This window comes from Rhincodon typus, chromosome 2 (genome assembly GCF_021869965.1).
Source record: "Rhincodon typus isolate 14 chromosome 2, sRhiTyp1.1, whole genome shotgun sequence".
Lineage (NCBI taxonomy): Eukaryota > Metazoa > Chordata > Chondrichthyes > Orectolobiformes > Rhincodontidae > Rhincodon > Rhincodon typus.
Genome location: NC_063333.1, coordinates 100,590,994 through 100,618,359, shown reverse-complemented (window position 1 = coordinate 100,618,359; position 27,366 = coordinate 100,590,994). Strand labels below are relative to the sequence as shown.

The 27,366-nt window shown below is 41.6% G+C and overlaps 1 protein-coding gene across 1 annotated transcript in view; it reads left to right on the top strand.

Moving 5' to 3' along the window:
- adcy2b (adenylate cyclase 2b (brain)) overlaps positions 1 to 27,366 on the top strand; it is a 94,800-nt gene that overhangs the window by 21,241 nt on the left and 46,193 nt on the right. The window contains exons 5-8 of the mRNA XM_020520457.2: positions 136 to 273; positions 18,628 to 18,738; positions 24,809 to 24,993; positions 27,166 to 27,250. Of these exons, the coding sequence (XP_020376046.2) occupies positions 136 to 273; positions 18,628 to 18,738; positions 24,809 to 24,993; positions 27,166 to 27,250 (519 nt within the window). The remainder of the gene's footprint in view (positions 1 to 135; positions 274 to 18,627; positions 18,739 to 24,808; positions 24,994 to 27,165; positions 27,251 to 27,366) is intronic.

Below are 27,366 nucleotides of genomic sequence, written 5' to 3'. Positions count from 1 at the left end.
ACATTTGGGCACATCTTTGTGATTTGAGTGCTTTTTGAAACAACTGTAAGCTGGTAAATATATTTAACTTGACTGTATGCATAGGATGCAGTTGAAGAATTTTAACATTTTAACTAATGGTTCTTTTCCATGTAGCAATGTAGCAAGAAGGCTTCAGCATCCTTGGCATGGATTTTGAAATCTTCTGAGATAATTGCGAACAAACCTTTACCACGGCTTACACTCACAATGACAACCACCACAGTTATATTAGTTATGGCCATATTTAACATGGTAAGTGTTTTGTATAATTAAACTTACAATTCTTTTTAACATTGGAAGATTAATCTTCTTTATTAAATGTATTTTTCTACTACTATATTAAGTTACCCATATTTATTTGCTTCCTGCTCGAGTCATAAACCATGCACACTTGAGAATAAAAACAAATCTTTGCTCCTGGGTTTTCTTCCAATACTGAAGCAGAATTGATCAGTCATCAAAGTTCGTGTACAAATAAGCCACAAATGATTTGGGCTCTTTGCTTTAGTGGCAAAGTGTGTTGCGTATGTGCTTCATGCAACTGATAATGGATGCTTACTAAATTATAAACTCTCAACCTAAACACTGCATTGTACATAGGTGTTCCAACATGCATTACTACCCTTTCACTGTTTGAAATCCAACAAGTTGTTAAGTTTTGCAATTATCATCAATGTGTAATTTGAGTTTAACAATCTTAAAGCATAACCTTTGCATCTGTCTGTTTCCTTTACTTTCCAAGTTTCAGTCTTACTCTATTTCTCTCTTGTTTTTGCTTAGGGGCTGTTCATCATTCTGTCATTGATACCTATTGTTATGCATGGGACTCCCAGCAGCACAAAATAATCGCACATTTATACACAAAATGCTGGAGCTTTCTTCAAATGTATTTTACAGATCACATTGTTTGCTGAGGATTGGTAGGGTCCCTTCTACAGTGGGATGAAAATGGCATGGATTTTCTTCCGGTAGTGTTGAGGCATTAAAAATGAGGCATGTATGGTTCACAATCACAAATATATTCAAAGTTTCCCAAAAGATTGTTAATGGTAACCAGGAGAGCACACACCCATGACAGCAAGTTTTGAGCCAGATGAATATTGCCAGTGTTTCTGTTGATTCGAGGAATAATTGATGGAACACTTGCCACTGAAGTTTCCATTTGAGAACTCCAAAAATCCTGTGCAGGTATTTCTGCTATAACGCATGTTTTGTTAACACAAATTGGCTGTAATGCGATTGATGAATAGTGGGCGCTGTTTGGATAACGCAAACTTTCTGCTGTACAGGTTTAGCAATTTCCCTATAACATGATTTCCTGTGGCAATTCGCTGTAGCACAAGGTCACACAAGAACGCAACTATCACATTATAGGAGAAATACCTGTAATATGTAGTAGTAGTGTCCTACCCCTGGACCAAGAGGCCCGAGTTCAAGTCCCACCTGCTCCAGAGGTGATTAGAAAACAATGTAAAGTATTTTTATTCACTAAACATCCAGCTACTTTGTGATGCCAGTCACCGTACCAAGCATTATGAAACATACATGCTGATGCAGAAAGAAGATACAACACTGGTCACACTTCTAGCAAAGCTATAATGGAACCAACCATAGGTTTCCTGAAGATAAGCTTTCGATGCCTGGACTGCATCAACAAAGCCTTGCAGTAGCTCTGGATGTCCCGTATCATTATGGCAAGTTATCCCCTCCACAACTGGAACCAACAAATTGGTGATATCCTGGGTGAAAATGAAATGGAGGATTAACAGCAATCTGACAAGGAAGATCAGGCAGATGAACAGGACATTAAACAGGTGGACCAGCTAAGAAAGCAGGACAGAGCAATGTATTATAGAGCCCAAGGGGCCAGGTATGACCCTATGGCAACCCACTTCCAGGAAGACTGAGCTGGTCCAGACATTATTTACTTGTTTGCAGATTTGTTGCTCATCTGACAAGCAGCCCACATTTAGTTCAAAGAACATCTGAATTTTGTAGTTCTTCATCTTTGTGTTCTGAATAAATGTTTCATTATCCAAGTTAATGTACAAATGATATTTTTAGATGATCCCACTTTAAAGTATACACACATAACTTGCCTTACATCACTGTTAGGGACAAAGCAACAATAAGACAGTGTATCTTATTACACAGTTACATCACATGGCATTAATGTTAGGTAGTTCTTAAGGCAACCACAAGGATACAGCACCAGAGTGATGTGTGGTGTATTTCTTCATGATTCCCACCATGTTGACATGGATCCTGAGGAAACATCTTTGAGCCTTTCTTCATCAGGCTACTGCACAATAAGGCATAGGGAATATGTGAGCATGACATCTCCAACCCTTGAAACGTCACTGTTTCCCTTAAAAAAACTCACACAAAGGAATAACCTTTCCTTACAGACAAGTGTGGAATTATCACCAATTCCATACTCTCACTCATGCAGTAAGTGAAAATGTTGAAGGATGTGTGCAAGACAGTCCTTGACATTTTTCCTGGACATTGCCATTAGTTTCAGTAATAACATGTAATGCCTTGACTGCTGTCCTTAAGTTAAGATTCTAGGATCCTTGATGGATAAAGCTATCTACCATCAAATAATCAGTCTCTTGTGAGAGATGAGTAATTGTAAAGTCTTACATCTTTGAAATGAATGAAGGGGTTTCTCATCTATCATGATTGTGACTTCACCGCATTCGACAGTGAAGGTAGTACTCCAGAAAACATTGTAACAGTGCAAATAGAAATATATAGTATCCCCACTACATCTATACATCCTAGTATGTTTTCTTCATCGTCTTGCTCCCATATTGTCGAGGTACTGTCCCAGACTCTGCAGCTGAAGTGATGGGAGCCAGTTCTGTAATTGGCCCTGTTGATGTGGAAGGCTTGTGTGGTCAACCACTGCTGTCATTGGCTTTAGATGGCCCAGACCTGCTGACAATCTCCTGCCCAGTTGCAGCTCATCCTTCTAAGGTTGTCCTACTGCAGGCTTTAGGATCACAAACTGGGGAAGGTAGAAGGGCAGGGCACCTTGAAGTGCCCTGAGAAGAAACTTCTGAGGTACATGTTGCTACTCCCTCTCTGAGGGCACCTGCTGGTACCATTCTGTCTTCCTGTGAGGAAGCAGCATCTGGAGTGAGGTTGAGCTGCCTCATTCTCCTTTTGAGTTGCCATTGATATTAAGTAGCCACAGTTAAAAGAATAGTGCAGGGTCCAGTATATCTGTGGTTGCCACTGAATTTTTCTGATGAGGTTTCTCTGGGTGCCACTAGTGCATATATAGGAGAAGAGAGGGAATTAATTGTAAAAGGTGGAAGAAAACTTGTGCCGAAGATGAAAGAGTTAGCATTAGTGGTGCTACAGCACCACAGCATAATAGAGCTTATTGGATTGGTTACCCATTGCTCAGCGTATGGCTGTCTCCGTAAACCTGTCCTTGTACAGAGTGAGGAACCTAATGTCTGCTAATGCCTGTGCCTTTCTTGGGCTTCATGGCCCAGTTGTAGCTGACTTCAGACATCAGACCTAGAAGACCTTTGTGGGACCTTCCCTTGACTAACTAATTCACATCAGCATGGAATATTAGTTCACCCTAGACAGCATTGAGATCATTGAGTAAGGATTTTAACAAGTAGTATTCAAATTGAGTTTATAATCTTAACGGCAATTTTCATTGATTCGGAAAAGCCCACAACTTTACTTGCTGATGCTTGCTGGTGGATTATACATTGGTAATTGACATAAAAATGGAAATCAGGATTATTTCTGAAAAATTCAAGGAGTCCTGCATTTGCAACAGACATAACTGCTGTGCCATCAGTTGTGGTGGAAGTCAGTTTCTTGATTGAAATGTTTTTTCTGAAGCATGTAACTTTTGAATTCATTGTAGATGTCCTTACCTCTAGTTCTCCCTTTGAGGAGTGAAGGGGTGAGAAGATCCTTTTTAGTTGTTATGCCCTTTACACCCATGCACACAAAAACCATCAGCTGGTCTGAGTCGGTCATGTTGATGGATTCATCAAACTACAGTGAGAAGCATTCCCAGTCCTTCAGGTTCTGCTTTAAAGATGTCGTTGGGCAGGTATTCTACTCGCCTTGCTACTGTGGAAGCACCAAGTGACATGCTCTGGTTGTTATTTCTTTGTTCTTAAATCTTTGAATAAAGAGACAGTCATTGTTTCCTTAATTACTTTGCCATTTGTGAATGATTTCTAGTTATTTGCCAGAAAATGGCAAAAGTGAAATGATGCTTCAGTTCAGGCCTTACCTTTTACTGCTGGTTTAGAAACAAATAACTGTTAAGCTTCCAAAATAGTCTTCAGCTCATCAGCTTTCTTTGTCTGAAGGTGTACAATACAAAGGAAAGAAAGATCCTTAAATTTACTGTGTGTCACTTCAAATTCTCTGTTTTACTTATCAGTATAACTTAGAGAATTATAAAGCAAATGCTCTTCTCTTTTACAGTTGTTAACAAAAATTCATTTTTGCATTCTGTATCGAAGTTGTACATTTTTAGTTTTTTTTAAATGGTCCAGGTTCATCACTCACCATTAGTGCTTCACCATATACTTCATGGCATCGTCCTGCTGCTGGTCACTCTGCAGACAGGCCTCTGGAACATCCAGAATGTTGATGGCTAATTTCAAGTATGGTAGCAGGGGAGGTCACATCTGTGTCGGGATTTGTTTCTGGGGCCCCTGGTCATCTTGGATGTGGGGTGAGGTAGCATTCCCTTCTTCTTTATGCTGCATGGACCTATTGGGTAAGCAGCTAAAGAAGAAAAATTACAGGTCTATGCAGAACAAGTAGCGGTATGGGACTAGGTAAGCTGCTGTTGCAGAGAGTCTGCACGGGCATGTGAGCCAAATAGTCTCCTGTGTTTCTAGTATTGTAATAAATTGGCTCTATCATCAGTCCCCAGTATATTTCTTATTCATTTGTTTGCATTAGCATTGCAAAACCTATGTTACCTGCGATGACAGTCCATCCGGGCCAAACTAAAATAACAAATTGGCAAAACCTGTTAAGAGCATGCACTTTTCTGTACCATATGGCTTCCTGAAGTAGAACTCATGCAGCAGCATGATGACCTATTACAGCGAGGGCGGTCAGACACTCTGCAATCAATCAATCAATTGTGATCTGAATGTTGGAGACCACAGTTGTAGAGGATGAACTGGATGTGAGCTCTTGAGTAAACCTGATGTGTGCGATACTGAGGCTTGTAGTCTATCAGTCTCAGGGTGATGGGTGTGCAGTGGCTGAGGTAGAGTGAGTACTGGTCCTTTAACTGTGAAATAACATGCACAGGAGCTGGTGCCACTTACTCGTGCAGAAGATCATTGAACTTCTTCCTGCACTGGTAGGGCTTTCCTTATCACAAGTTGACACAACATTGACCCATGCTGCTAACGTTGTCTAAGCTGTCTGGGTCTCGTAGCATGGCCTCTTTCTATAGTCAGCCAAGATAAAGGCTGACATTCTCTAAAGCCCCGTCCACCAGTGCCTTAATATTTGTCCAATAGGTAGGGAAGTAGTTAGATTTCTGTGATGCATGTGCTGAGACTTTAAAGACAAGCAGCACAGTGTGAGTGGTCATTCCCGGCTCGCAGCATCTGAATTGTGTGAAGTTAGGCATTACATATGGCACCAGAGGAATGGAAATTAGAAAGTTGCAGCAGTGGAGAACACTTCCATCTCATTCACAACAAGATTTAGGAAATAACTTGCCCAACATCTCACTCACTTTAACAGCAAATGGGAAAATTCGACCCATTGTTCATAGTCCCTGAAATATTCTGAGAGACCTTCTTCACCACAAGGATCTGTTGAAAAAAACAAGGAGGACAATTCCATTTAGAGAAAACCTTGCTTCTTTTCTCTAGCACAGATTTTCAATGTGCCGTGGGCTGCCAAATTGAAACAGAGGACTGAGTTTCACCTGAATTCAACTAAGTGTCAATTTTGTAAATTTCATGAAGGGTTTCTCTCTCGGAAGCCTTGCAATAATTATCAATCTACTTTCTGAAACTCATCTCATTACCTATGTAGCTGGGAACAGCCCTTCAACTTGCGTGTAGAGGGAAAGGAACTAGAAATAAGCTCTGCTTAGGCCACTTAGGTGACACGCCTGACACCTCATTGCACGTGCCTGTGCACATCCTACCGCTGTTGCTATTTAAGTCAAAGGTTCGCATCAAATGACTGCACCTCCCAGTCATGAACCACTTCTACTCCCCCTCCCACTCCTTGGACAACATGTCCATCCTGGGCCCCCTCCAGTGCCACAACGATGCCACCCGAAGGTTGCAGGAACAGCACCTCATATTTCACTTGGGAACCCTGCAGCCCAATGGTATCAATGTGGACTTCACAAGCTTCAAAATCTCCCTGCCCCCGACCGCATCCCAAAACCAGCCCAGCTCGTCCCCGCCTCCCTAACCTGTCCGTCCTTTCTCCCACCTATCCACTCCTCCCACCTCAACCCCCACCCCCACCTCCTACCTACCAGCCTCATCCCCGCCTCCTTGACCTGTCCGTCTTCCCTGGACTGACCAATCCCCACCCTAACTCCCCACCTACACGCACCTTTACTGGCTCCATCCCCACCTCCTTGACCTGTCTGTCTCCTCTCCACCTATCTACTTCTTTAGCCATCTTCCATCCGCCTTCACCTCTCTCTCTATTTATTTCAGAATCCCCTTCCCCTTCCCCATTTCTGAAGAAGGGTCCAGACCGGAAACGTCAGCTTTCCCGCTCCTCTGATGCTGCTTGGCCTGCTGTGTTCATCCAGCTCTACACTTTGTTATCTAAGAAATAAATAAAACTGCATTTGCCTCTGAGGACAGAGACTACTTGTCTTTGGAACAGCAAAGTTTTTATGAACACTTGTTTGAACAATCAGACTTTTTGCTCTTGACGTCAAGAATCTCCTTACCAGCGATCTCACCTTTTTGCCAACTTTCTCATCAATGCCTGTGTCGTTCAGTAGCTGGAAAGATTTTGCTCATAAGTTAAGAACTCAATACTGCTACAATTAGCCTTCTATTTGCCCTTTGCTCTTTGACTTTCTATCACAACGGCAAACTGCAGTCACATGGCATTTCTAGGAACGTAATGATGGCCTTGTCAGAAAACCTGTTCACCCTCTTTCAGAATTTCACCAATCCACATTGATCTTAAGATGGACATCACAAAAAACAGAATGTGGACTTTTTCCCAAAACACATGGATATTCATACCTATATGTTTGTATGCAGAAAAGTTTTTGTTTGCTAGAAATTAAATAATTATCGCAAAGAAAATGGAGAAGATCCTCCGTCACTACATCATAAAGACTGCACATAGGCTACAGGGGTGATGGAACAAGAGAGTTGGAGAGGAGGCAGCAACTTATAGCTGAGTGAAGTTCACTTAAGAACGATTGTAAAACGCACTAAAAGTACTTCAACGCCTGTGCTTGTCCATTATGTTTAATTGTCATTAAAAATTTGCATTCATAATACATAAGTCACACTTCCACGTAAGATATAGTCCACAATATTGTAGAAATCCCCAAAAACGAACTCCAAATTATAATGTACAAATTTTACTTTAAAGAACAAATTCGTCAAAAAACATCATTCCTCTGTTCTAACTGCAGTTATTCCTTAACATTGCTCCTGCCCTTCGTGTTTGCTATCTTACTGAACCTCTTAATCCACTGTTTTGATGAGCTATTTCTTGAGCAGTAGGAGAACGTGATGGGTAACAGAGATAATTGCTTTGGAATAGATTTACATCTGAAGTGACTCTTCTAATCGCCCTTCTCTTGCATTTCCACAGGATTGTCTTATGCGCACAGTATTACAGAGCTTTGCCAAAAAAGGTACTTCTGTTAAGTAGATATGCTGCATGACAATGTAACTAATTTCCTAATATTATCTTCTGCAAAATGTTGATCCTGGCAGTTGAGAGATAAAATTATGCAGCTACCATTTGTCTCATTGCTGTACCTCTTCCGCATTTCCCTACAATTTTTTTCCACTTATTTAAGCAAATCCCTTTTGATTTGCTGTTGAATGTGACTAGGCCACTCTTTGAGGAAGGGCATCATTTTGCCTGTCCTCACTTTTTGTGCCAAAATGTATCATGTCACACTTGTGTTAAATGGCCCCTGTCATATGTACAACTATTTTACCTGTTTGTTACCTCTTGAAATCTGCATAGCTGTTGAGAGCACAGCAGTAAGCCATCATTTATTATGACTGCTGATATAAAACACTGAGGAAAAAAAACAATAATTAAACTGAACACTTAGGCAGTGCCACAAAGGTGCAAGTTGTGCATTCAAAAACCCCAAAACTCCTTTCCTCATGGCATGGATGTCCTAACACTCCAAGGATGACAGCAATTCAAGAAAGCAACTTACTATCACCACATTCACCAAGACGGAGGTTGAGGGGGGACCTGATTGAGGTCTACAAAATCATGAGAGGTATAGATAGGGTAGATAGCAAGAAGCTTTTTCCCAGAGTGGGGGACTCACTTACTAGGGGTCACGATTTCAAGGTGAGAGGGGAAAAGTTTAAGGAAGATATGCGTGGAAAGTTCTTTACGCAGAGGGTGGTGGGTGCCTGGAACGCGTTGCCAGCGGAGGTGGTAGAGGAGGGCACGATAGCGTCATTTAAGATGTTTCTAGACAGATACATGAATGGGCAGGGAGCAGAGGGATACAGATCCTTGGAAAATAGGCGACAGGTTTAGATAGAGGATCTGGATCGGCGCAGGCTTGGAGGGCTGAAGGGCCTGTTCCTGTGCTGTAATTTTCTTTGTTCTTTGTTCTTTGTTCTATGTCAAGGACAATTTGGGATGAGCAATAAATGTTGGCCCATCCAGGGAAGCCCACATCCCGTGAATGAATAAAAGAACTTAAAGCCTATTTAGCTGAAAAATGCTTAATATCAGTGAATTGGAAGAAGATTTGAATTAGGTGAAATAGAATCAAAGACTGACAGGTAAAAAACAGGATCCACACAAGAGTAAATGACCTGAGTAAATGAGGTACATTCTTACTTGGTAGGAAAGGAAGGCCTTCTAAAGCTCGAGCTCCCATGATGGATAGGGCAGAATTTGAACCTTTGGAAGCATCACAGTGGGAGAAGCATTGGGAAATTCTTTGCCACTGATTTTGAACATACCCGAGGCATCAAAATCCCACTCTTGGAGTTTCACAATAATTGAAACAGGTGGCTGTGAGTATGAGTCACATAAGACTGTTTACTATGTAAAGTGACCCTGGTAGGGAACAGAATGGATTCATTCTGCAACAGCCAGGACAGAGATAACAACATTTCTGATGGAGCCTCAATGTAAGAAGGCTGCAGACCAAGTGCTAGAAAGTGAGATTAGATTTGATAGATGTTTGATGACTGGTGTGGACATGATGGGCTGACAGGCATCTTTCCATTGTGTTAAAACTCTATGACAATTCCCACAACACCCATCTACCAAGTCCGCATAATGACTCTCTAAGACTTCCCTGGAAGTATTTCTACAGGCTGTAAGGGCTAACTGAGAAATGATCTCTGAGGTGAAGCACAGGCAACTGGAAGTTGCTGAGCGGGGAAGGAGTATGTATATGGTTCCTTAATCTTAGGTACAATGCTAAAAGAAGTTCAATGATTTCTATGCCCTCTGCACAATACTTCTGAGACAATATACCGGACAGTTCTATCCAGTTTTCTATTTTCTATCCTCATCTGAGTGGCACCTCCTCTTAGCTCTTCTTACTCACATCTCGCACCATCCCCCACAGTGATTGTCCTTTCAAAACCTACCATTTCTCATATTGTTATGATCGCCGACGAGAATGTTTAAAAAAATTCAAACTTCAAGTCAAGAATTGAAAATAATAACATCAGGATTTCGTGCTTTAAAACTAAATGTTTTACTAAAAATAGTACACTCTACAAAAGTAGTGTTTTGTTAACTTGTACTTTAAGCTATGAAAAGGAACATTTCAATTTATACTTATTCATATACTTTGTACATTATTTGATAAAATGAGAATAAATATTGCTGTCAGGTCATACTCCTTCTTGGACTTTGATAACTTTTTCCAGAATACCAACATGGGGTACACTGGCCTTCACTCTACTGTAAACTAGCCTTCACTCTGCTGATGAAGTTAAAGCTTGCTGATATGCTGGCAAAGATCCACAACATGCTCCACCTGCCCCACATCAATTTTTGCAAAACATTTCTTTTGTCTCTCCAATATGCCTGCATCCTTCCTAAAGTGTGGTGCCCAGAACTCTACACAGTACTCCATCTGAGGTCTAACTAATGTCCCAGATAAGATCAGTGTTATCTCTGCTCTATCCCAACTGAAGAAGCCTACAACAGAATCCGTAGAGTGCAGAAAGAGGCCATTTGGCCTATTGATTCTACACCAACTCTTCGGAGAGTATCCCGCCAAGATCCACTCCATCCCCATATGGGTTTTTTACATCGCTAATCCACCTAACCTGCACATCTTTGGACAGTGGGAAGTACTCACAGGAAACCCACGCAGACATGGGGAGAACATGCAAACTCCCCACAGACGGTCACCCAAGGCTGGAATCAAACCCGGGTCCCTGACGCTGTGAAGCTGCAGTGCTAACAACTGTGCCAGTGTGCTTGCCTAATTAACTGCTCTATCGACCTGTCCTATGACTTATGCACTTATACACCCAAGTATCTCAGCTTCTGCACACCCTTTGGAATAGCCCTCTTTATTTTAGCCATTCGACATTCTTTGTACCAAAATACATTATCTCACACATCTATAAATTAAGGTCCTTCTGCCATCTAACCATCCACCAACTTGTCAATGTTCTGCTTCACAACGTAAAATGCTCCCAAGTTTAGTGTTGTCCATAAACTTTGAAGTTGACCCTTCATGCCAACATCTGTATAATTTATATATGTCAGGAAAAGCAAATGTTCCAGTACTGACCTGTAGGGAACTCCACTGCAAACCTTCTTAAAGGCCAAAGAATAACTATTAACCATTTCTCTGCTTCATAGCACATAACCAATTTTTCATCCAAATTGCTTATTCCATGAGCTATAACTTTTCTGATAAGCTTATTATGTGGCACTGCATTGAACACCATGAGGTAGACTATGTACACCACATCAACAGCATTGTCCTCATCAACCATCTTTTTTACCTCTTTAAAAACCTTCTGCAAGTTAGTTAGACACAATTTCCCTTAACAAATCATGCTGGCTCATCCAAAGTAAAACTTATTTTTTCATTAATTTTATCCCAAATAGTCGTTTCTCAAAGTTTTCCCCTACTGAAGTTAAATTGATTTGTTTGCAATTGCTGGGCTTAGCTTTACAACCTTTTTGAACAAGAGCATAGGCCTGAATCTTACATATTTTGGCCAAGTGCAAGTGGATGGATTCTGGATGGATTCCCACTGCAAAGACTAGTGAGAATTCTCACCATATCATATAAAATGTACTTTATTAACTATCTACCCTACCTCCTTGGCATACATCATGTCTGACTCTATCCCCATTTTGCCAGACACCAATCCCAGAACAACACATCATGTGATGAAAATTTGCCAAAAATCCAGCCTCCCTTGCAGAAGTGCCATCTTTAAAATGCCGCTGAGCACCTGGTGCACTGAGTCATGTGACCATCAGTCTGCCTGCAGGAATGATTGGCAGGTGTTTTGGAGAGCCCGGTTCCACACCCTGAGGGAGAGGCACAGAGTCCTGCAATATATTGCCTCATCATCGGTCCTTAGGATCGAAGGCATGGTGACAGAGGGATGGAGAACCTAACAAACACTCCAGCTATCGCTTCCTCACAAGGAGACAAGGCCATGCCAGAAGGCACCCAACAGGAGGAAGGACCACACACAGGTGGCTGACCCTCTACCTTCACCCTGCCACACCCCCTCTTGGATGTTCATATCGGGAGGTCCACTTGTCTCTGCAAGAAAACCCTCACAATGTCTAACCTATCCATTCGTAAATGCCCCCAGGGTCACCTGACCAAACCTCCAGGGACAACAGGTTGCACAGTTGCACAGACTCCCTGTGTGACTGTGCCACAATGATGTCGAACCTCAGGTTTTCACAGGATGTACTATGGATCAGTGACTGTTTTGAGAGCCTGCTACAGCATCAGGAAACAAGATGAACAAAATGTGTGCAGCCAATGTGTCCTGCTGACACCATGGCCTGGTTCTACGACATCCCTGTTCTTTTTCTGGCCTCTGTGTACAAACGTGATGTCGTGAATGAGTTGTTCAGTGATACAGGGAGGTGCACAGCAAACAATGGGCCAATGAATTAGAATGGCCAGGTCTGTGACCTCCACAGGGCAGGGGTCTGTGTATAATACAGATTTGCTCTATAAGTTCTCACATTAGTGGTTCTTGCACCCCGTCCCTCGCAGGTTGCCTCCTCAATCTCATTGGTCGTAGCCATTTTCTTTCCTTTTGATTTCCAGTACTGTAGGTTTATATTCCCACTTTCTTGGTCCATTGGATTTATTCTGGATATCAGTAACTCGAGACAGCTGTAACAATGGAAAATACCCAATTTTTTTTTTAAAGCAAAGTACGCTACAGAAATACTGCAGAAATCTTACCCGTACAATGCTGTCAATCACAAGTGAGCCCTTTAACATGGACTTGTCTTAAGATCAGACCATAACAGGTGATCAGCCTGCTCTGTCTCAACTTCCAGCCAGTGATCAGTCAACCTCTTCCCCAAGCTAATTGTGCAGTGAAGCAAGGGCTTTTTAATGCACTTTCCATACAAAAAAGCCACATATTTACACTATACAATCTCCAGCGAATGATCAATTTAACCACTGGCAAACATCACAAACATATCAAACTACATGGCCAGTTTAATCCATTAGTTCATTAGGACTTTCCTTCTTGGAAAAAGACTTATCTCTTGCTTTTAATGAACTTTGACCTCAGTTTTAGTTTGTAATCACTTGTTCACCACTTTAATGTCATCTAGTCAAACACATGATATTTACACAGCACAATCGACAATCACAAATTCACTTGATAAATAGTCCACATTATCACATAGAGTAGAATAGCTTTTATTGTCACGTATATTCAACGAGTATAGTGAAAAGTTTAAAAGTCGCCAATTACAGCACCGACATGGATACAAAAGTACCTAGTCACAACTTCTTTTGTTACAAGATTTGTTACAGAGATAAAATGTGCAGCATTACAGAAAAGATTTCAGTGCAGCAGACCACAGTGGCACTTAGCTTCCAGTCCACACCAAGTCTTGGCTCCACGCCGCGATGGTGACACGCTATGCTGGGAGGCTGCTGCACCAGGCTGGGAGGCCACAGTGCCAGGCCGGGTGTTGTCGCCAGAGACTAGAAATCGTCGCTCGCTGGAGGCCGGGTATCATTGCCAGAGGCCTGGGATTGTTGCTCCTCACCAGAGGTCACAGGAGGCTGGGAGTCATTGTGGAAGGCAGGGTCAAAAGGAAGAAAAGAAGAAGAAGAAGAAAAAAGAAACACTAGGAGGAAGAGAAAGAAGAAGAGGAGAGGAAGATCGATCGGGAGCAGACGAGCGCCGGCTGGAGCATCCTACTCTGATGCCATCTGGTAACAGATGTTTCACTGTGTCTGCTTTAAACGAAATTTCAGCTTTTCCAGACTTACTGAGAGAGTTCTGTCCATTACTGCTGAGTTACAATACTTGATGTAAACAAACATATTCCTTCAGCAAAACACAGAAATACTTTAAAACCTGTGACCTTTCTAATCATTAAGTCATCACCAAACCTCAGATGAATTCTCTCTCTCATTTCTTTTAACTTAATTTAATTTTGTTTCAGCTAACTCTTCAAATTTTAGGTTAATATCTATAGGACGATGGAAGGTGACAATGAGTACTCTTCAGCCAGTGGCTTCAAGCCTCTGTCTCTCTATGTCAATGAGCCCCTGAACTTTCAAATCCCTTTCCTGTCGGCCCTTCCATAAATCACATTGGATTTGCTCTCCCCAGGTCCCCACCCAACCCATTAACATGAGCCTGCACCAGCCAGTGATTTCCCCCCACCCCTGACATGCGAGGTGACCATGCCAGATGTGATCATACACGCGCTACTCCCCCACCTCCCCCTCAACGTTGAAGCCATGGTGCTTTTGGCTATGGATCGATACCTATCCTGCATGACCCTTTTCCAGTCACAGTCAGTCCTGTAGCTTCACAACAGCCAGTTGGGGGTGGATTTTAATTATCCAGATGTAAGTTTACCTAAGATTTTTGTCTTTTTGCAGGGAACAGTTCATGATGCATTTTACAAGCCATGCTGGAATGGATGAATAGTGATGGGGTGAAGGAGGCCAATTAGAAGGCCCACCTTTGTTTCGAATGCAGCATCCCTGATCTCACAATTGCTTATATGTGCTTTAAAGTCATCCCCAGGTCACCCAATATCCCTTCAAATCTCCCATGCTTCCTCATCTGTCCCATCAACCCAATTCCATTCCATGCCACTTCTCTGCTGTCCATGTATTGTCCATAGTCAGTCACCCAATTAGCTCCAAATACAGTTTTCAGAGGCCCTGCAATAGGGAATTAATGGGAAATTAATTCTCGTAAGTAATGGAAAAATAAAAATAATCCTTTAAATAATAGTTGGGTTTGTAAACAATCAAGCAACCACATTAAAAACATACTTTGTTAATGCAGTATTATACATGTTTTCATAGTTCTTGAATCAATAGATGAGATGTTCAGATGAAGCCATTATCTACTATGAAACTTAGCCAGGCGTTTATAATGGCCGCAGATATGACAGAAGTTTATGTTGCTTGAGACCAACAGAATGCAATGATGTCTTGTTTCCATTTCAAAACTGAGTGCTTATTAATCAATGAAGGGAGCAGGTGCAGATTCTTTTTTTCCACTTCAAAAGAAGGGTAACAACAGAAAATATGATAGCAGAAGCTAAGCAAAGGTTTTTCAAATATCTTATCCAATAGAAACAGTACTTTGCGTAATGTAGTCATGCTACATTAATGGTAGACAAAGTCACAAGTCACACGACACCAAGTTATAGTCCAACACCAAGTTATAGCTTATTTGGAATCACAAAAGCTTTTGGAGCGTAGCCCCTTTGTCAGGTGCCGTGAGAGAGCAGGGCACACAGATACAGAGTTTATAGGCAGAGAGATCAAGGGCAGAGAGATCAAAAGATCATACAACTGGTGTGAGAGGAGTGCCAAATGATAAGTCTCCGCTGATGACCAAGAGTGTTAGATGGTGTGTGAAGTGTTTATAAAGTCCATGTCTGTGCTGTGCTGTCATGACAATCAGGCAGAGCCATAGGAATATACAAAAGGTGACACCTCGGGTCAGACACTGAATTATAGGTGTGAGGCTTTGTTCAAAATCTGTCTCAGAGTTTTAACCTGGAATCAGGCTGGTATTTTTTCTGAAAGCTGGAATTTATAAGATGCCACACTGACTGACTATGACTACGAATTGTGTGTCTTTTTTTTGAACAAAGTAGAATGTATCTGCAAATAGACAAACATCTTGGATGAAATGCTTCACCCCATAGATTTATATGTGTATGTGTGTGCTTAAGAGAGAATATATGTGAGTTTGAGAAAGTATATGTGTGTGATCGAGTGTGTGCGAGAGAGGGGGTGTGTGTGTGTTTGTGTGAGAGAGAGTGCGTGTGCGAGTATGTGTGTGAGTGTAATAAGTAATTCAAAACTACAAACTAAATAAGAGACATCATAATTTATCAAGGTGATGCTGTCAAAACAGGAAAGTAAGGAAGATTTTACAAATGCAGAACAGTGTACTGGGGTCACTTGTAGTGCAACATGAGCCCAAGATCATTGTTGAGACTGTCTTCATAGGTACGAAACTTGGCTATCAGTCTCTGCTCAGCAGTTCTGCATTATTGTGTATCCCGGAGTCTGCCTTCGAGGACACTTATCCAAAGATCAGAGACTGAATGCACTTGATCGCTGTAGTGTTCCCTGACTGAGAGGGAACATTCCTGTCTGGTGATTGTTGTGCGGTGTCCATTCATCCATTGTCATAGCGTCTGCATGGTCTTACCAACATACCGTGCCTTGGGACATCCTTGCCTGCAGCATGTGTTAAAAGGAGCTTTGACTGAGTCACATGAGTATCTGCCATGAACATGGTGGGTGGTGTTCCCATGACAACAGATGAATGGACACCATGCAACAATCACTAGACGGTGAAAAACAATAGCCCTAATTCAAATTTGTCCAGGTTTCCAAAAGTGACTGACCCCCACAAAGAGCTGCAGCTGTTAATAACTACTGACTGTCTGTCTACAAGCAATCTGTTTCATAGGCTTTCATTCCAAGTCTTAATCAAAAATCTTCTAAACATCAATATTTTGCCTATCCTTGATAACATCCACTAACTTAGAAATAACTTCAAACATGTCAATGAAATTGTGAAACACAAGGGAAAACTTGTTCAGGTTTTAACTTTATTTGTATTGTAATTACTTTGTTCTTTCAAAAACTAAAACAGTGACTAATCTAAGCATTATTTTATTTGAAGAAAACACATTTTATTTATAGAGACAACACAGTGTGGAGCTGGAGGAACATAGCAGGCCAGGCAGCATCAGAGGAGCAGGAAAGTTGAGATTTTGGATCGGGACCCTTCTTCAGAAATGGGGAGGGGGAAGGGAGCTGGTTAAAGTAGATGGGATGGTGATAGGTGAGTGCAGGTAGGGAGTGGTGGGGATTGGTCACTGGATTGGGTGGGGCAGATAGATGGATGAGAAGATGGACAGGTTGTACCAGGTCAAGGAGGCGGGATGAGAGGAAGGGTTGGACATGGGATAAGGCCGGACGTGGGGAGATTTTAAAACTGGTGAATTCCATGTTTAGACCATTGGGCTGTAAGCTCCCAAGGCGGAATATGAGGTGTTGCTCCTCCAGTTTGTGTGTGGTGTCATTGTGACACTGGAGAGGCCCAGGATAGACATGTCACCCAGGGAGTGGGAGGGGGAGTTGAAGTGGTTCGCGACTAGAAGGTATTGTCATTTGTCACGTACAGAGCGCAGATGCTCTACAAAACAGTCTCCAAGTCTACGTTTGGTCTCACCAATGTAGAGGAGGCCACATTGAAAGCAGTGGATACAGTAGACCAAGTTGGCGGATGTACAGGTGAACCCATGTCTGATATGAAAGGTTTGTTTTGTGCCTTGAATGGAGATGAGGGGGTAGGTGTAGGGGCATGTGTAGCACTCCCTTCGGTTGCAGGGAAAGGTGGTGGGGCTAGTGGGGAGTGTGGATTGGACGAGGGAGTCGTGGAGAGAGCAGTCCCTATGAAAGGCAGAAAGAAGTGGGGAGGGAAATATCTCTTTGATTGTGGGGTCGGATTGTAGGTGGCGGAAGTGATGGAGAATGATACATTGGATGCGGAGATTGGTGGGATGATATGTGAGGACAAGGGGGAATTCTGTCTTTATTTTTGTTTGGGGGAAGGGGTGTGAGGGCAGAAGTGCGGGAAACGCAAGAGATCTAGTTGAGGGCATTTTTGATCACCGGAGGGGGGACGTTACGGTCGTTGAAATAGGAGGACGTCGGGAGTGGAACACCCCATGTTGAGGTAGAGACAGAGAAATTGGGGCTAGGGGATCTCATTCTTGCAGGAAGGTGGGTGAGAGGAGATGTAGTCCAAGTAGCTGAGACTTGAAATAGATGTCGGTTTTGAGGCAGTTACCAGAGATGGAGACGGAGAGGTCTATGAAGGAGAGGGAGGTATTGGAGACGGTCCAGGTGAATTTGAGGTTGAGGTGAAAGGTGTTAGTAAAGTTGATGAACTATTCAAGCTCCTCGTGAGAGCATGAGGCAGCGCCAATACTGTCATTGATGTAGCGGAGGAAGAGGTGGGGGATAGTGCTGGTGTAACAGCAAAAAAGGGACTGTTCCACATATCCTTCGAAGAGGCGGGCATAGCTTGGGCACATGTGGGTGCCCATGGCCACCCCCTTAGTCTGATGGAAGTGGGAAACTTTCCTGCTCCTCTGATGCTGCTTGGCCTGCTGTGTACCTCCAGCTCCACACTGTGTTGTCTCTGACTCCAGCATCTGCAGTTCTTGCTATCTGAGTGATTTTTAACCCCACTTTGTATTTTTTAAATTTGTCGCAAAACAAAATCTATTTTCACCATTAATAACCATGAGTACCAAACAGTCAAATGACCATATAGTTTGTATGTTATGTCGATGATGTTCTGATCTTGCAATGTGAAACACTACCCAACCATGCCTTAAGCCTTTATGCAACTGCAGTAAGTATATGGATAATAACAATCACAAAAACTAAGTTTATCATGTTGACAAATGTTTAAATATATATTCACTGAATTTCTGGTTGAGCAATGATCATTCACAAAACTGTTTTGCTGTTTCCTATCTTCCCACAATAAAATGCATGTAGGCTAAGAAAAGATGTTTTACATCCATGATCTTAAGAGATGTTAGTACTCGAAATGAAAGCTTCTGTTTTTATGTGCAGTTAGTAATTACTTTGTCATGTTTTTCCTTCAGTTCTTCTTGAAGAATGCTGTGGTACCTTCTGTTAACAGCACAAATACAAGTTTTCAATTTACAAATGGGAAGGCTCTGTGGTTTGTGCATAATGATTATTTTTTCTTGCCAGTAAGTATAATTACATTTGACAGCTCTCTCCCTTATGAATTACCTTACGTATGTATGCTAAGTTTCTAGTTAAAAGACTGTAACCATTGAAGCCATTTGTGAGCTGGAGCTAGGTGTCATTATCTTGCATGTTGAAATTGACACTGTGTTTTTGGAAGATGTCAAAATCTAGAGGCTGTAGAATTTGTACAAAGCCGAAAGAGGCCATTCGGCCCAGAGAGTCCACACTGACCCTCAGAAGAGCATCCCACCTTATCCCTGTAACCCCATATTTACCATGGCTACCCACCTAGCCTGCACATCCCTGGACACCATGGACAATTTACCATGGCCAATTCATCTAACCTGCACATCTTTGGACCGTGGAAGGAAACTGGAGCACCTGGAGGAAACCCACACAGACACGGGAAGAATGTGCAAACTCCGCACAGACAGTTGCACAAGGCTTAAATCGAACCCAGATTCCTGGCACTGTGAGGCAGCAGTCCTAACCACTGAGCCACCATGCCACCCCTATCCAGGTGGAACATGTAAAGATAAATAAGACATAGGCAAAGGGACCGTCTGAGGTAACGTTTCCAAATGAGAAAGGAAACCCCTGCACATGATTCTCTAGATATGCTGGATTAATAAGAATGGGACCTGGTGCCTACATAAAAACCGAAAGAACTGCGGATGCTGGAAATCAGAAAAAAAGACAGAAATTGCTGGCAAAGCTCAGCAGGTCTGGCAGCATCTGTGGAGAGAAATCAAAGTTAATGTTTCGGGTCCTGTGACCCTTTCTGAGAACTGGTACCTACAGTTCTGCATCTATATGGATAATAATAGAGAAGAGTTGGAGGAGGATATTGTGGTCAAATATGTCATATAGGACAGAGAAGGATATTTACTTGCATCACACTTGTATGTCGTTTGTCTTTGATAAAGACTGTTTCTGTGCTGTAGCGAGTGCAGAAACTTAGTTGGGCAAACCTCACACTGAGACAGCAGCTTATTCTGCAAATCCAATGCAACAACATGAATGAAGATCTGGGGTTACAGTTTATAGATGGCAAACAAAGACAGTTATCTCAGCTGGAGAAATTATGAAGCTTGAACTGATCATTCTCAGTGTGCTGAAAGAGATTTGTCTGAGAACACAAAACCATTGATGATGGAACAGATCCAGGAGGAGTGCAATGATGTGTTTACATGGTTAGGTTGTCCTCCAAACGAGTATCATCTTGAAGTAGATGAGAGGGTAAGACAAATTCAGCATCAGCCAAGAAGCACTCGATGCATTTAATTCAGCCATAAAGAAGAGGTAGAAGAGTTAGAAAAGAAAGAAATAATCAAGGAAGTGATAACTCAAACAGAACCGATCATCAGTATGCTGGCAGTGAAACCTGGAAAGCTTAGGGCATACATCAACCCAAAGCAACGCAAAAAGCTCTAAAGAGATTGTACTTCCCTATGCCAACCATGAAAGGATATTCACCACAACTTGAAAGGTAAATTTCTTCACTCTCCTACATGTAAACAGGTACAGCTGGATGATTGCAAGCATTTTCAAACAACATTCTGGATGCTGTTCATGAGATACCAATATTTGTGCATATTGTTTGATACATCCATAGCTACAGAAGAATGTCTATGCAGACAAAATGAGAAAGGTAATGATCTTCCTGGAGTTGAAGCCAAAGGGAATGATCTATTAGATTATGAGACACAATGGAAGAAGTCATTACCGACCATGATCAAAATCTAGTGCAACTGCTAGATCACTTTCACTAAATGACCCTGAAGCTGAATAAGAAAAATGTACAATTAAACAAGTCCAGAATCAAGTATAGAGGCAAAACAGACAGCAAGACATATTCTCTCAGATCCTGAAATGTTGAGAACTCTTAACAGCAATCCAATGACCATAGAATCCCAACAGTGTAGAAAAAGGCCATTTGGCCCATCGAGTCCACACCACCCTTCTGAAGAGCATCCCACCTAGACCCCTACCCTATAACACTGCATTTCCCATGGCTAATCAATTAACCTACACATCCCGGAACACTATGGGCAATTTAGCATGCTCAGTCCACTTAACCTGAAGATCTTTGGACCGCGGGAGGAAACTGGAACACTCGCAGGAAACCCACACAGATACGCGGAGAATGTGCAAACTTCATACAGACAAGTCACCCAAGGCTGGAATCAAACCTGGGTCCCTGGCTCTGCGAGGCAGCAGTGCTAGCCACTGTGCCATCCTGAACCAACATATGTAAAAGCAGTGCAAAGACTTGTTGAATGTTGCCAACAATTTATTGAATTTGTCAACTATTTAGCAAGACTCTTGCCCAATTTGTCATTAGCATGTGAACCATTCAGCCAATTCATGGCCAGGGATCTGCAGCTTTGTGTATGGAATATACAATAACATCAGTCAGTTTGAAATCCAAACTAAATATGTCTTTGTTACAGCAATGTAAATTATTTGTTTTGTTACTACTCTTCAAGACATCTGTCTTCATAAGCACCATATATGATACATGTTACATGAGCTAACAGAGCAACATTCAGACCAGAGCTTATCAAGAATGGTGTTTGATCACAAGAAGCCACCAAAAGGTACTAAAAGCTAATGGTGACAGCCAGTGGTTCTAAACACCGAAAAGATAATACCAACAGTGACAGTTCTGAAGACTTCTTTTCCTAACAGTCATTCTTTGTCATCTACCTCAGCTCGAACTAAAGTGCTACAACCTGTATTGTGGCACAGAAGCTACAGCAGAGGAACTGTTGTGAAAGTTCTCACTCTCTTTAAAAGTAAGACACAGGTTATCTATGTTTAATAAAATAGCAATTTAGAAGTGCTAAAGGACAGATCTAAAATGCTACCATGATCCTGGAATAAAATACAGGAAATAACACTGCAATAGAAGTGGTCTGTATCCAAAAGATTTACCTGTATCCAGGCATCCCTCGATTCTGCCATCTTGCTTCCTAGAAGCGGCTGACAAACAAAATAATGTGTGCGTTTTGTCATCACACTCTCTTATTAGGAACAAATGCCACATTAAAACATAAACCTGTTACTTTTAAAGTACCTACAAGAAGAAAAAAGAAGAAAAGGGAAAATGCAAACATTTTTTTAAAAAGACAGAAGCAGCACTACATTGCAATGTAGAGTTTCATTGTGACATTTTTAAAGAGTACAATAAAAATGGGAAGCAAACGTCTGAGCATGGTTTGGCACTGTATCGACTTTCTATCAAAATTTCAGCTATTTAAAAAAGAATCCATCTGTACTTCCTAGTCAACAAATAGTTGATGTAGAAAGCCAGACAGTCAAACTCCTTTATTGTTTTGGAATATTAAGGATTCAGAAAAGTCACATCCTCCAGTAACTTTAATGATGGCTGCAAAGATCCTAACTTTTAGAATATCAATTTAAAGTACAAGTCAATTTCTGTACACACAGGCTCGAGTTCATACAATATCGATAACAGTCAGGTGAAACAACTGTGCACTTTGTATTCACATGCTGATGCAAATGTACAGAGTGCAATTTCACCAAAGCTAACAGCCTGTGGAACGGGTCATTACCTTTCCACCCACCAAATCTTTAGATAAGCACTATGGACAAACCCAAAGAATGTACTGCAATGCACTGCTAGAAGAAGGACACAAGTTTGAAGCAATTGTAGGTAACCAGAAACATCTTCAGTACTTGACTCAGTCATGAACATATACAGCAAAGCATCCAAATCTTGTAAATGTGGCCTATCTCAGCCAGCAGACACTGTTCAGCATTTCATGACATATACAAGTTTTATTCTGTAAGAGGACATTGGAATAAAGTGTGCAAGAAATCCAATTGCCGTTTGGAGGGTCGATGTGGACTCGATGGGCCGAATGGCCTCTTTCCGCTCTGTAGGGTTTTACATCCAAGAACACAATTACAGTCTGGTGCCTGAATACTTCACAAAGTTCTTTTCGTTACAAGTCAAAGATACCACAAGTGCAAAATTTGGTAGCACATTGACCACCATATTCAGTATTTTTGGTGTACCTCAAGAAATTGTATCTGTTATTATCAGATGTGATATGTAGTTGATTATGCACCAGTGCACCCTACCAAGACATGCATATATTATTTTTGTTGTAGAATCCATGATAATTAAGTATAAAATGCCTTGAGAGATTTTCAGATAGCTACCTGCTACTAATCAAGGCGATGGTTTACCTTTACCGGCACCTGTCATGCTTGAAGACAAACCCACACAGTACTCTGCTCCTACACTGTCAGCACTCAAATATATATGCACAACCAAACCTAGCATTTATACAGTTACCACGACCTGGCTGTGTAGCTTCACGCTGGGGGTGCTGTCTGTTGCCACAGGTGAAATATATCCTTTGTCACAGTTGCATAATTGTTGTATGTCATTATATCTTTAGTATGTGAATTGTCATCCTATGTGATGGTGGCTAATTATTTACAGGTCAGATATGTTGGCCCTTTCATCACAGGATTCGCAATGATTATATAACTCATGCTAAACAATAATTGCCTGAATGACTTGCAAACTAAGCACTTTCTTAGTTTAGTATTAGATTTTTGGAATTTCCTTAACTTACTTTTACTGATGTCACTTCAATTAAAACTCTTCACAGTACTTGAAAAGCAAACAACAGGTTAAACCAATGGTTCATGTGTGGAATGAACTTCCAGGGAAGTGGTGAATGTGGGTACAATTACAATGTTTAAAAGACATTTGGATACGTACATGAATAGAAAAGGTTTGGAGGCATTTGGGCCAGGAGCAGGCAGGTGGGACAAGTTTAGTTTGGGATTATGTTTGGCATGGACTGGTTGGACTGAAGGGTCTGATTTCTTACTGTATGACTCTATGACTTTGCAAGAGGCAGCAGTTCCATAATTTGGATCACAAAAGCTTCTGAAGAAGGACCACTGGACCCAAAATTTTGAATCTGCTTTTTCTCCACAGATACTGCTAGACCTGTCTCCAGCTATTTCTGTTTTTGTTGCCAAATCAAGGGAAACATTAATTTGCTAGTGTTTGTTGCTCCATTAGTTTATTGATGTTTTGATGCATATTTTGTTCCACTACTTAATTACCAGTGCACGTGACTCCATTAAATAATACATGATTTGACAGTATGTTCACCATTCTGAGTTCATTAGTTTCTGACCATCCATTTTCCATTAATGCATTCATGCAGTGGTTTACCTGCACTTCTCTTACCCATGTTAATACTTACTTCTACATTGATATACATCAAAACTTATCTCTATTCCATTAGTTTAATTACTTGTTGCATCGTGATTCACTGCTGCCTGATGCTCTGATTTTTTTGATTTTTGGTGTGCTGATTCATTTGTTAGTGCATTGGCTCCTTCATCCTCCGTTTGATCTGTTGATCAAAGCCGGCAGACACTTTAATTCATCACTTCATTGTTGCAGCTTTTCCATTACTTTAATGACTTGTTGGTGTGATTGCAGCTGTATAAATGTATTAATTCATTGGCGACCAATTCAACATTAACTAGTTTGCGAGTGTATGTTGTTTCATTGATTTGTTAATGTCCTCACTGCTTTATGAGTATCTTTGTTGCCGGTGTTTTATTTGACTGACTGTATCATCAAGGAGCCCTGGCAAAATTAAAGTCAAGGTTAGGACTGATCTGTTGACTTTCCTCTGAACATTTTCCAGAATCTCTATTTCACACCATGTAAGGGGATCATAATTTGAGGCTGTATGCCAGGTAATTTCTAACTAAGGTTTGGTAAAAAGAAATTATTTTTCTTCTTCTGTCAGGGTCTCCCATTTAATTGGGTTTAGCACAATGCTAATTATGGAAGGATATTATGATACTTCTTATTTTATATTGGACTGTACCCAAATAATCTTAGCATTGTAGCACCAATCTTGATGTTTTACAGACCTCACAGTTTAAGAGACTTTATTAAAGTCAAAGCCAACATTGTGAATGTCACTGTTTTATTGAAGAAAAGTGACTTTTAATGGACTTTATTATGATAGGTTTCAATGTATTATTTTTCTATCACAGTATTTTCTATACAGCTGTATTTTGGGATTGATGTCATGCTCTGTGTTCCTGCGTGTCAACTATGAGCTGAAGATGGTTATGATGCTGATTGCTGTGGTAGTTTACAATGTAATTCTTCTGCAAACCCATTCCTCGCTCTTTGATGACTATAGCAAAATGCTATACACAACTGAAAAGATGGAGAGGTAAATTCTGTTTAAGGCTATAGTAGAGTGTTGAAGTTTTCCTGTTTATCATATGTGTGAATCATTTAACGATGGAAGTTTACTGCAAAGAAGGAGCCATTTAGCTAGACTACACCTCCTCTCACCCAACTTCCTGCAAGAATGCGAGCCCCTACTCCCAATCCCCTGCCTCCACCACGTTTGCTCCCAAGATGGGGCGTTCCACTCCCGAAAATCCCAGATGTCCTCTTATTTCAAGGACCGCAACTTGCCCGCTTCAGTGGTCGAAAATGCTCTCGACCGCATCTCTTGCGTTTCCCACACCTCTGCCCTCACATCCCCTCACTGCAATAAAAACAAAGACAGAATCCCCCTTGCCCTCACTTATCACCCCACTAACCTCCGGATTCAACATATCATTCTGTGCCACTTCCGCCACCTGCAATCTGACCCCACAACCAAAGATATATTTCCCTCCCCACCCCTATCTACCTTCTGTAGGGACCACTCTCTCTGGACTTCCTCGTCCGCTCCACATTCCCCTCTAGCCCCAGCAGCCCCGGCACCTTTCCCTGCAACCACAGGAGGTGCTACACCTGCCCCTATACCTCCCCCCTCACCTCCATCTAAGAAACTAAAAAAACCTTTCATATCAGAGAGAGGCTCACCTGCACATCCGCTAATGTGGTCTATTGCATCCACTGCTCCCAATGTGACCTCCTCTACATTGGTGAGACCAAACGGAGGCTCGGAGACCATTTTGTAGAGCACCTGTGCTCTGTTTGAAACAAACGACAACACCTTCCGGTCGCAAACCATTTCAACTCCCACTCCCACTCCCTGGGTGAAATGTCCATCCTAGGCCTCCTCCAGTGTCACAATGATGCCACCCTAAACTGGAGGAGTAGCACCTCATATTCCGCCTTTGGAGCCTACAACCCAATGGTCTCAATGTGGACTTTACCAGTTTCAAAATCTCCCCACCCCTGGCCTCATCCCATGGCCAACCCTTCCTCTCATCCCCGCCTCCTTGACCTGAAACAACCTTTCCATCTTCTCTACCACCTATCCACCCCTCCCACCTCACTGACCAATCCCCACCACTGCCTACCTGTACTCACCTATCACCATCCCACTTACCTTCCCCAGCCCCACCCCTCTCTCTATTTATTTCAGAGCTCCCTTCCCCATCCCCCATTTCTGAGGAGGGTCCTGACCCAAAACGTCAACTTTCCTGCTCCTCTGATGCTGCCTGGCCTGCTGTGCTCTTCCAGCTCCACACTGTGTTATTGCCATTTAGCCATCATTTGTCTTCTTGCTGTTTGCTAGAGCAATTCAAAACTGATTCCACTGTGTTAGTTTTTCCTCACAATCCTGCATCTTTCTCTGCCTCTAGTAGTTAGCGACTTTGCCATTAAAATTTCTGTCTTAATTCTGCCCTGTCACAAAGCTGCACATACATTTACAATCTCACAGTTCCCTCACTGACCTGCATCTTACTCTTGAAATCACTTCCCAATTTTCCTTATCACTGAATCTCCAACCTGATTCCTTCACCCAATAAAACTTTGAAAACTACAGTTTACATCTAAGAAGGGTCTAGGCCCAAAATGTCAGCCTTCCTGCTCCTCTGATGCTGCTTGGCCTGCTGCGTTCATCCAGCTCTACACCTTGTTATTTTATATTACATCTCCCTTTAGCTTTTTCTGCTCCACCAAGTTATTAAACCTGATGTCACTATTTTGTTGCATATTATATACATTATTTCATTGATAGAAAAAGTGAACAAATTAAGAATTTTAAAATGTAAATGTCAAAGTCATACATATTATGAAACAATGATTATGACTGTATCAATTTAAATACCTTCAAATAAATATTTTTGTGGTGTATGTGAAAAGCTTTGAAATTTTAATGAAGATTTCCATCATTTTATGTTTGGTGTTATAACTAATAGAAACAGATCAAAATGTTTTCACTTGCAATTACTTTTACATTTAAAAATGGACGAAGTATCAATATGATGCAAAAAGGAAGATTGTACATAAAAATTGAATAAATATTGTTTAAAAATCAATAATTCAATATTGGCTACTGCTTTATTTTAATCATTATGCATTGATCTGGTGCCGGAAGTTCATTTTGATCATTTGTTTAATGTATTAAGAATTATATTTCCTTATCTTTCATTAGACCTGGTGTGCTGAAGGATCTGAAGACAATGGGTGTAATTTCTCTTTTTATCTTCTTCATCACACTTCTTGTTTTGGCCAGACAGGTGAGGAAAACATTTTCTAAATATTAGAGATAACAAGGTGTAGAGCTGGATGAACACAGCAGGCCAAGCAGCATCAGAGGAGCAGGAAGGCTGATGTTTCGGGCCTAGACCCCTCT